The sequence below is a fragment of the Morone saxatilis genome, unplaced genomic scaffold, assembly GCF_004916995.1.
Source record: "Morone saxatilis isolate NCDOM2014 unplaced genomic scaffold, NCSU_SB_2.0 Contig19, whole genome shotgun sequence".
In the NCBI taxonomy this organism is placed as follows: Eukaryota; Metazoa; Chordata; class Actinopteri; family Moronidae; genus Morone; species Morone saxatilis.
In genome coordinates, this window is record NW_023339751.1 from 11757544 (window position 1) to 11769022 (window position 11479).

At 39.4% G+C, this 11479-nt stretch overlaps 2 protein-coding genes across 2 annotated transcripts; one reads left to right on the forward strand and one right to left on the reverse strand.

Moving 5' to 3' along the window:
* ppa1b (inorganic pyrophosphatase 1b) lies at positions 1 to 4236 on the reverse strand. The gene is made up of 11 exons (XM_035663500.1): positions 4089 to 4236; positions 2492 to 2556; positions 2026 to 2079; positions 1612 to 1731; positions 1392 to 1478; positions 1091 to 1217; positions 859 to 986; positions 554 to 639; positions 353 to 428; positions 210 to 249; positions 1 to 115 (listed from the first exon to the last, which is right to left on the reverse strand). Exons 1-11 carry the CDS (start codon positions 4147 to 4149, stop codon positions 93 to 95), a joined length of 867 nt encoding a protein of 288 aa, XP_035519393.1. The 5' UTR covers positions 4150 to 4236; the 3' UTR covers positions 1 to 92.
* Positions 4237 to 6197: 1961 nt separating this feature from the next.
* Positions 6198 to 10561, forward strand: eif4ebp2 (eukaryotic translation initiation factor 4E binding protein 2). Its single transcript, XM_035663321.1, has 3 exons — positions 6198 to 6518; positions 8042 to 8221; positions 8391 to 10561. The coding sequence occupies exons 1-3, from the start codon at positions 6386 to 6388 to the stop codon at positions 8420 to 8422; spliced, it is 345 nt and encodes a 114-aa protein (XP_035519214.1). The 5' UTR covers positions 6198 to 6385; the 3' UTR covers positions 8423 to 10561.
* Positions 10562 to 11479: the final 918 nt, after the last annotated feature.

The following is an 11479-nucleotide window of genomic DNA, read 5'->3' on the forward strand; positions in this document are numbered from 1 at the left end:
AATTGGTTCCTAATGTAAGACCATCTTCAAGTATTCCTGAGAGATGAGCCTTTCACTCTGCTCCAATCCAACCAGTGCCTGGTTTACTTCTTCTAATAGTAGAACCATTTATCAACTGTAAATAAAAACATTAAATCACATTTGATCAATCAAATTTAGCAGAAATTAAACAATCTGGACATTTACAGAAATATGTTTTGAAATATTACCTGACGAAGGGATAGGTTCTTCCTTTCCACAAGGACATGTCTAAAAATAGAGTGAAACATCCGTTATAAAATGATAATCAAGAAGGAATGAGGCCTGGTGTTGAGATTTCATATGTTGCATAAAAGGATGAACAAAATCTTACTTCACCAACAGCAGCTTTGGCCTCTTCTACTGAGCAGCAGAAAGGGCTGTCACCGGCCGACACACACGTGTTTTTGCTGTATTGTGTGATAAGACACAGTCACTTTTAGTCAAGAAGCCATAAATGTGTATATTTCAGGGTACACTCGTTCTTAAAGCAACTTTATGTTGAGCTGTAGTCAAAGCAGTTAAGAGGGTTTACCATTTCAGTTCACCGGCATTGGCCTTTTGGGAAATGAGGGCTTTCCAGAAGTTGTGGGTGCTCTTGATCACTTCAATGGCAAAGTCCTGAAACACAAAAAAACAGTAAGTGCTTAGCTGAAAGTAAGTTTTTTACAGTTAACTATAACATGTGTATATAATTCTAGTTCCAGTGAAGGTTTCAATGATTTGCACAAAGTTTGACAAAGGCGGAAACTGCATTTCATTGTTTGACAGGGAGCACGGAAACTCTGAAAAAACATCTGTCATAGTACAATGACTAAGCAGAGTGTGTTGCATACACACCTTGTCTTTAAACTCATCATTGAAAGCGAAGCGGTTCTCTGGTTTCCCATCTGGCACTTTGTACCTCCTGAACCAGTCGACCGTGGCCTCCAGATAACCAGGCTTCAGGCGCTGGACATCACTGATGTCTAAACACGGACAACAAAACGAGTTCAGTACGACCGATGCAGGGCGGCTCACAAACACAGACAAGCGAAAACAAAGAGCGACTTTAATAAATTGAGGCGCTTACTGTTCAAGTCGTTGGCTTCAGGGTCCTCTACATTGATTGCAATCACTTTCCAATCAGTCTCACCCTCATCGATCATGGCCAGGACCCCGAGCACTTTCACTTTGATTACCTCTCCGCGGGAACACACCTTAGGAGGACATTTCAGTTTGCAGTTATTTTTCTGTTGTCATCAGCAGCAGCAGCATCCTTATTTCCATGAAATTACTGTACACGACAAATAATGAAATCGATAATCACTGTGACTTAATGACCTCGTGAAAGATGAACAACAAGGCTGCAAAATCATCAGCCGGTGTTGTACCTTACTGCCGATTTCACAGACATCAATGGGGTCGTTGTCACCGCAGCAGCCAGTGTCTCCATCTTTGTGCGCGGGATCTTCCCATGTCTGACACACCACAAAACAAAGCACACAAGCTGAATTAAGACAGAATGCAACGGTTGCACGTATTAAGTAAAACTACTAAACATTTACATTTTAAACACTGCAGGATAAGAATTCTTTCAAACAAAAAACTAACCTGAGGAATGGCTCCATAGTTCCATATGTAACCCTTATGAGGGAAAACATTGGCAACATATCGCAACTTGCCCTTCTTCACGTCTTGCTTTATTGGGTTCAAGAGGTCTTTTGTAGCGATCTGAAAATAAATTGTATGGCATATTGATACTTTTAAAGACATGTTTAGTGTTAAAAAGTACAATTCATTCATGTTGAAGGCCATTCATGATGCCTTATTACAACAGAGGAACTTAATTTGATCCCAGACACAATAAAATGATTTGCTTGACTAAAAAAAAAAAGGTAGAAATGGTGAATCGCAACTTTTATTCTTGTTTGAAAAGGTCCAGTGTGTAGGATTTAGTGGCATCTAGTGGCATCTAGCAGTGAAATTGTGTTGGGAGGTTAGTGGGAGATAATTTGAGACACATACCTCCATCTTTGCATTTGTCCATCTTGGTACCTCAACCACCATGTGAAAGATATTCTGCAAGAGACAAGAATCCGACATAGTTATCTTTAAATTATTCATCGGCAGTATACGACACAACAACAACACATAATCCTTAATAATACATTCTGGCTTTTACTAGTTAGTTATTGCTTCGGTCAAATGGGAGTAAGATTAATTGTTTCAGATAGATAAGATAAAAGATAATGTATTGCAATCACAGGAGATATTGACACAGCACTTAGAAAATAAAGAGTAAAGGCCATTGCCTTCACAAATAGACTATGACCTTTGCTATTTCGGAGAGCTTTACTTAAAACATTTCGATGCCTGTAATCTACAAAACATATTCAGAGCAGCGCTGTAGCTGGCATTTTAACCAGTGGGTTGATTTAAAGGGTACACATACAGAACATTTACATATGTAATGGGATAACCGTGACCTTACCTGACTCTCATCAGCATATATTGGTATGTCATGGAATGGTGAGATGTACTTTCCTTCAGCATTTTCTGTAAGGCAGTCAGATTTAACACTGTATGAATATGGCAGGCAGATACAAGCTGCTTTTGTCTGTCTTATGTCAACAACTGAGTGGTCCTACAGCAGGGGAATGAATGTCGGATTGGATGGATTGCCAAGAGAGTACACAGGCTTCATTACTGCTTAAGTTTAACTTCTGGCTGAAGGTGTGTCAATAGGTTGTTTGGTGGTCTCGAGGGGAAAAAAAAAAAACACACCCACACCAATTTCTGTTGATGCATTTTTGACTGTATAGCAAGAATTATGAGAAACATTAAATTTCTCGTGGCCTCTGCCCTGAGACATACAGTCATAGAACCATTAACTTGCTCCCCACTAGGCCAGGGGTCAGCAACCTTAGGCACGCATGCCACCACTGGCACATGATAGCATACCCAATGGCACACACACAAGAAGAAGAGTGTTTTTTGTGCTCTCTCATCCGCATACCAAATCTTTCACAGCCATTGGCAGTCACACTACCTCATGGCTGCATATATTATTTTAACTCATATGTGGATATTTCATAAGGATGGCAGCCTTCTTGTATAGTGTATATAAGTACAATGTCCCGTTTATGGGAGAAAAATATTGTTGTTTTAAATGTTGCTATTCGCATTGCCTATATAGATGGAATACAACAAAATGACAGACCTGTTGGACATTTAAATTTGTATGTGGTGTCGTAATTAAACGTAATGCTAATCTTAATGTTGATATGGCACAGAACATTTAAACAACCCTTGTACCAAGCATTAAAGCCACTGCGTACTTATTACTACATAACCAATTTTGCCTTATTTTACACATTACAAAATTATTGTAACGGCCATGGTCTGCATTCAGAGACCTTGAGTCTTGCATTTTGATGATGACGACAGTAACTTGGCTTGAATTTGTCCCTAAAAATCAATGAGCTTTAACTATGAGGGAGCTACAGGAACTTATAATCTACAGCTACAGCACAGAGAGCACTTTGTCCCACAGCTTAACAACACGCAGCCTTGTCCTATAACTAGCACATCAATGGATCTATTAACGCATTATAATCACAGAGGGCGTTGTCCAACCAACCCAAAGCCTTTATGGGTTTATATGCTGGGTGACGTGTTAGAGCACCTTGCGAGATTTCCCTAAATGACCAACGTCCTTCTACGAAATCCAGGCAAGAATAAAGGTGTACGGTTGGGGAGGATGACACACAGATTGTCAGAAATCAAACCACCTCACTTAGGATCCGTGTTACTTGGTAACAAAAAACAAAAACCGGCGCAACTAGCTGACGCAACTTTGAATGACTCAACCCGAGCCCTTACTGCTATTCAAACTACGGCGGATTGGCTTGTAGTTTCCAATTCAAGAACATTGCTCAACGTTACATGATACAATGAAACAACCCGGCGACCATAAATGAATAAGTGACACGTGGGAAGTTGCAGTCGGCCTGTGGGGGTCTGTGGAGAGAGCTCAAAAGTAGCAAACAATGACAAAACTGTATCATTTCTACTCGGTTTCTACTCACTGAAGAACAAGCGGTAGTTCAGGGAGTTCAGGTCCCCCCTCTCTTCCACCGTGAAGCTCATGTTTCGCGCAGGTTTGTGTTGCTGTCTGGCTCTGGGATGGAGGATGGCGGCGGAAGGAAAACGTCTGTGCTAGTGTGTAGACAGAGAGAGGCCATAGCGCATGCGCACTTTGATACAGATGCCTTAAACGCCTGTCGGAAATGTCGAACTTCACATGTGAAAAACAAATACCATCTAAGATTTTAATGAATTTCAGCGTGCAAAAGACGATAATAATACCTCTACCATAACTAGCTGCAACATTGAAGTGATGTAGGCAAAATGCATCAATAATTATTGTTCAGTAACATAATATATATTATTCTGAATAATAATACTTTTGTATTTTTACTTTCATTTTAAATCCATGACTTATACATGTAACGTTAAAAGAGTATTTTCTGCATTGATTCATTCTAAAACACAGTCTTGAACAACAAAATACAAGTTGTAGTCCCTTACCAAGAAACTTCTACTCAAGTAAAATATCTTCTTTCACTCCTGATGAAAACAGAACTGAAGAACATGATGCCTGGTATAATGGTTATCAAAGTATTAAAGGCTCTATTGGTGTTAACTGATACAGTCTTCTGAAAATATGAGTGAAATGATCAGTTAAAGCCTCTGCCTACTCGGCCATCATATGTTTTTCCTCACAGACTACATCACCCAGCCCAATCTTTAAATAAAATGTTGCATGAAACTACAAATAATTTAAAAGCACTCCCATACCTGTGCAATATTTATTTATTTATTTGCGGGAAGTGACAGTTTTTTATTTCTAGACTATATCACTAAAGCTTTGAATAATTACAACATATATGCCCCCGACTTAAGACTACAAACAATGCACTGGGCAGAATACTGAATTTATTAATAACACAGGAGTGACAACATTGTCTCTTCCCATTACAAAAGCTCCACAATGCCTGTGTGTCCATTGAAATGCAGGATGTGTGTGCCATCCCTGCAGGGTGCCTCAGTGGTCCAGAACAGACTCCTGTAACAGGGTGAATACTTTGTTTGCATAAGTCTTAAATACCTTAAATAAATAACCAGTAATTGTACAAATAAACTTCATCTCATATTATATGGCTTCTGCCTTTGCATCAGATCAAAGTGACTTATAATTATAGGTTTATAGACTCACTGCATGTCAGGAACATTAGTGAATGGACCAAAAACATTCTGAGCATTTGTACACAAAAAACACAATTGTTTGCATATAACAAGGTTCAGAGAAATGTGCCTAAAACTATCTTGATCTGGTCTGGTCAAAAAGTTTAAACTAGTGTTTGCTCTTTAAATTGCAAATATGAGAATTTGGATCCTAATCTTGAATCTAAAATATTCTTGTAAATTGTTTTCATCTACAAATCTGGAAATGTTGTCAATAATTTAGTAGTTTCAGTCTCGATAAGACTTGTCGCCCTGAAATATATAGATCATACTTGTTGTTAAATTCCTTCTTCTTTCGTGTGTCATCACCTCAAATAAGTGAGGTGTGCAAGATGTGAGGGCCTGCAGTAACATTATATAGTTAGTCTGGATTTTGTCCCTTTTACATGAGGAAAAAAATGACGAGAAACACTTAAATGCAGAATCAAACCAGTGGGCTTTATTTGAGCTTCTTGCCAGCAAGGCTACATTTAGGAACCCCAAAAAAGTATAAATACACAAATATATTTCAATAATTATGTCCCTTTGTTTTCTATTAGTTCTTGCAAATTCAACATGCTTGCTTTAAAACCTTCTGTTATGGCAGCACTGACAATTTAAAGTTTGGCAAAGGCTGACAGGAACATTTAGGTTTAATATGAGGCAAATCACTCATGTTGTGAAAGATTTAGGTCTCATGGACAGATTGAGTTCAAATGAATGAAAACTCTGACCAGATCCACTGTAACACATGTGACTTCAGTTTGTTCTCCACCAGCCTGCAGAATGTGCAAACAAAAAAAACACTCCAGACACAAATCCAGATATGTTTCTCAAAGCATTAAAAAAAAAAGTAGGATGGCACCATTTGCTGATGCTCCACACCGCTGACTTCATATCCGCCCGCAGCCTGTCGTGCTTCCTGCCTTGGCGAGGGAGGGGACGGTGCTGACGGCTGGGAGGACGAGAGGAAAGACAAGAAAGCTTTTGGGGAAGATAAAAGAGAGTGGGAAACGGCCCTGGTTTCCACCGTCCGTCGGGAAAAAAACACCACAGTTTTCTGTAGCTGCTTCATTTGTCACCGAATCGGCGCTGAAAAATGTCGGCCAGTCGTCAGCTTAGCGAGAGCAGGGCCATCCCGACCAGGACGGTGTTGATCAACGACACAACGCAGCTACCTCATGATTATTGCACCACCCCTGGAGGCACTTTATTCTCTACCACTCCTGGAGGTAAGAGGGGGCTGTCTCGTCTGCGTTATCGTACTTTGCAAGGAAATGGAGGGGGTCGTTGGTTTTCTGGGCTGTTTGTGCGCTCACCAGCCCTTCAACTGTGCACGTCTCTGTGGCCTAGGCTGCCTTGTCATCCCGTTCAAAACAAAAACAAAGCTTAGCCCCGCCCCCGCGCTCTCTAGCTGCTCACTGATTGGCTGGTGTGCTGCGCAGAGATTCTGGTATTAGTTCTTATATTTGAATAAGATAAAGACATACCCATGACAAAAAAAATTAATGTGAGAACCTGTGGTTTGAATCAAATACTGTACATATCCTATTGTTAGGTAGGATTGCTATGATTTATTTCAGTCCACATAAGGGTATTCAAAATAAGGAAGTACAATAAATCTAGCAAGGATACTGTACACATATCACTGTGTTGCTGACATGCCTTATATTTGTACAGAAACTGCATAGGTATGCTATAGAGTCTTTCTATCAAGGGATTTCGTTTGCTGGTTTTATTGATTTATCATCTTGCCTATAAAAGGTCAGAAAATCGTGGGAAATTCCAAGAAAGTCCAAGGCGAGTTCTTCAAATGTCATGTTTTGTCCAAACAGACCAAACCCATTTAGTTAACATATTTAGTTATAATCATATAAAGCAGAGAGAAGCAGCACGTTCGAGCAGCTGGAGACAAAAACTATAGATATAGATTTGCCCATAGATTTTCTATGAACTAATCAATTAATCAACCAATCAATCCAATTAAAATACACGTGTAGTTTGAGACTATTAGGATAAGTATTATTTAAAGCTGTAGTTTCCAAACTGGGTGTATAGAGCCATTGTGGAGGGCACAAATAACCAGAGAAAAACTATGATGTGAAACTAGAGTTGAACAGCCTTCTTTTTTTCCAGCAGACGTTTTAGACCTGAACGCAGGTGTCACTGATCAAATTAATTGCTGCGTTGCATTGCAGTCATTTTGGGACTGAGCCATCGTTATTGTTACTAGTTCCACCTGCGCTTTTCTGTCGTGACAAGTCAAAATGGTCTGCTGTGAAAAAGGTCAGTGAAATGTGATTAATGTGGGAACAATAAATAAAGCAGAGTGCTGCGATGCCAGCAATGCCAGCAATGCCATCGAGATTGAGGTTAATCAGATTTATTCAGAAAGCAAACAGCATGTGGAGCACCAGAAAAGGAAAAACTCATGAAGCAAAGTTGTCAGTTAAAGCCATACCATGAATCTTGCTCTCACTATCCCTTGTGCGTATAAACTGTGGCAGTTGGAGAGGTATTTAACTTGGGCATGAGGAACATCTTTATTGGGACTGGAAGCCCTGCATCTATCACAGAACAGACTGTAATAATAAGTGGTAAAAGTGAAAAACACTTGTGTAAGAAGGTTAAATGCTTGTAGACATGGTTGCTTCAGGGCCATCTGGGTGAAAGCCAGTCTTCTGAGTCACAACACGTTCTGATAGCGCCTACATTTCTCCTAAAAGGAGCGTGAATAACTGAAACTTTGTTGCAGGAACCCGGATCATCTATGACCGTAAGTTCCTACTGGACCGGCGCAATTCTCCCATTGCCCAGACTCCCCCAGCTCACCTGCCCATCATCCCTGGAGTGACCAGCCAAAATGTCCTGAGAGAGAACAAGAAGAATGAAGCCAACAACCACATCAACAACCACGATGGCAAGCCCACAAACGGTAAGAGTTAATATAAGTATTGCGTAACCGACTGATGTAATAGGATGTGTTTTTATTCGTGTTGTTACCGAAAACATTTGACAAAACACACACCCTCTGTGGTTATAACCATTACGATAAAACCTGTTCCTGACATGTCTCAACACCTAGCTGTCTTTTTGTTTTCAAGGTGATGATGCTCAGTTTGAAATGGACATCTAACAGACTGGAACCACACCAGCAAAAAAGCAAATGACCTGGCATCACACGTGCCAGTGGCTTGGCTTGTAGAAACCAATGTTGTGAGCCCTCATGGCAGCCATCTTCTTTAGCTCTCTGTCTCGCTGCTGGATGTAATGTGTGTAAACCATGGGGATTCGGTGTATCATACATACAGGTACAGTGTGGCCAACTCCTGGAAACTAGGTTTATTTTGTGTAGATTTCCATGTTCACCAGTTGCTGTACAAATCAACAACCACACAGCAAGGGTGCAGGCCTCAATATTATGTACCCAGACACATTGTCCAGTGCTCATCTTACAGCTTTCTGTGAGTCAGGATCTTAAACAGAGCACACTTTAAAACTGATCATATTCCAAGTTAATTGGGGGAGGAAGTGGTCATTTTTAGTACCGGCCTTAGAATCAGTCAAAAGCTTTGATATTCATCACAGTCTTTGGTTTTGAAGACCCTTGTTAAGCATGTTATTTAAGTGATTTTTATTTCTCTTTTGGAACTACTTGAAAAGCTCCGCAATCTATCAGTTGTTTGGTCTGTTTTTAGTTTCCTGTGATGGTATGTAAAGGGATGCTGTGTTTTTATTTTGCAAATTAGGTGAAGAGTTTCATGCCATTCCAAGACTTCCATCACCAACACAAGCCTGTGTGAGTTTCCAATTTTCAGGGGAAAACAATTTTTTCAGGCCATGATTTAATTGTAATGATTGTATTTCCCACGCTTATGTAAAGCTAATTATAAATCAGGCTATTGAAAACAAGCTTTTAATTTAGAATTACATTTCAGTATAGTATAAAAATGTCAAACTACTCCATTCATCACTGTCGTGACCTTGCTGTAAATCTTTTTACACATTTCTCTCCTGCCAAGGAAAGTTAAGAGACTTTTTTTTTTTTTTTTTTCTCCAGATTTGATGGTTAGTTTGACTTAACTGGTTTATTGCGTTGGCAAAAGCTTTGCGTTCATAATTTAAAGAAAGAAAAGGCAACATCTGTCAGGTATTTTTGAATATCCAGACCAGATTTAGATTAATGTGGAAATATCCCAATTGTGTATTTGGGTAAAATACAAGAAGATTTTTGAAAAATCAACCAGATGTTTTATATGCATTTTATTTTTTACTACAGTTTCTTAGTATTGAGGGTATTTTTTGGGGTATGAGCACTGTCAAGCCTTTGGATTTGTTACAAGTGTCAAAGAACCAGAAGGCTTTGTTTGCATCCGGCTTGATAGATGCTGTCCCTTAATTTACAAATCTGTCCCCAGTGTCCTTATTCCACTTTACATTACCTTCATTTCATGGATCATGTCTGCCCATGCCTTACTTTACATCAGATGCAGTAACTAAAACAACGTTCCTTGTCATCAATTTGTACTTTCCAACAGATGTTTATTTTTTCACTGTAACATTGAACAGGTGACATTGTACTTAGCAACTGAGCAACACAAGAAATGTTTTTGGGTTTTTTTCTAAATAATTACTTCCTCAAGCAGCTGTGAAGTTTGAAAGTGTGATGGCATACATGTCATTGTGGGATTCTGAAGTTTAGATGGCCGTGTGGTTAAAGGAACGCCACATGCTCATTTAGTCCCAATAATTCGGTGGGGTTTTTATTTTATTTTTTTGTTACACCACAGTCATAGTTTTGTCTGCTAATTGTACTCTTTCCAAATAGCAGCTCTGAACTTGGCAAATAAACCCCCATTAAGTTCCTGTTTTTCATTCAAAATTCATTCATAAGTTTCTCCGTATGACTGGAATCACTGAATGGCTGAAATGATGTCTATCAAAGATTTTAGTTTTTCTTTTTGGCTTTGTGATTAATTCAGGCCATGTTTGGTGACGAACACATCGAGGGGGTTTCCTCGAACCCACTTTTGCATTGCACATTTTTGGCGATAAAAACTCTTTATATTACGGCATCATAATTCAGATTGCCGATTTATTTCAAATCAGTTTGGTTTGACAATGAGGGCTTAACATTGTGTGTTGAAAGAGATTTGAAACAAACAAACTTACTGTAACTTTCTGTTCTGATTTTAAATAACTTTATTTTAAATGAAACTCCGATGCCAGTGGACACTATTGCTGCAAGATCAATAAAGTTCCGTAACAAAGAAAATGAGCTGTTGTGTTTTTAATGGCCATTATTCTCACTCAGTAAGGAGCCTGTGTTTTTACCACGATCCTAGTCTCAGTGACACTGATTCATGCTGTGCCAAAGTGGAGCCCTCTTTCCACATCTGAAATGTCACATCCCAACTACTCATTAACAAACTAAAAATAAAACCTTTTGTAAGCGTTTTGTGTTATTTCGCCTACTCACATTCATGAGACTCTGCATGTTTTCAGACAGCTACCTGTTAATATCCCTTGTACAAACATATGCATGTGAATTAGTAAATGCTGTCTATGAAGAAAGGCAATGCATGGGAAATGATGCTAGGTAAGGTGATTATACATAATGACCCACTGTCCTCTAAAGTATTGATAAAATATTCATATTCTTTGTGTGTACATCCAAGCCTCGATTCCCAGTTGGGCAAAGAAGGCAACATGTCCCCCGAGTCCAAAAAGGGCTTCAAAACAACATCCCTAAACAACATACATTAAGTATATCTATAGCTGGCCAACTGCTACCTGAAAACCTTGGGGCCAGGGTTTATAGATGTGTCTGTGGACCCCCTCCCCAAACAGGTTGTGTGCATGTTCAACAAACAATGGCAAACAAATGGATTTTGTATCTATTCATACCTGCAATGTGCTTCTTATATGTTTGTATAATATAATATTGTGGTTCCTAACATCTCAATGGCACTAACTAGATAATATTCAGACGTTGCATGACTGACGCCTAGTGGACTAGAGGCGAAGCGCAGGTAGTGTTTTTCTTATGTCATTTTCACCCACAGTATTTTACAGTTCACACATCCAAACGGACTCACTTCAAAGTCGGTGTCTTTCATTCATCTGTTAGCATGAACGCTGAAACAAAATGTCTTGGTGGCGAAAAGGAGTTGGGTCTAGACCTGCTCTATTT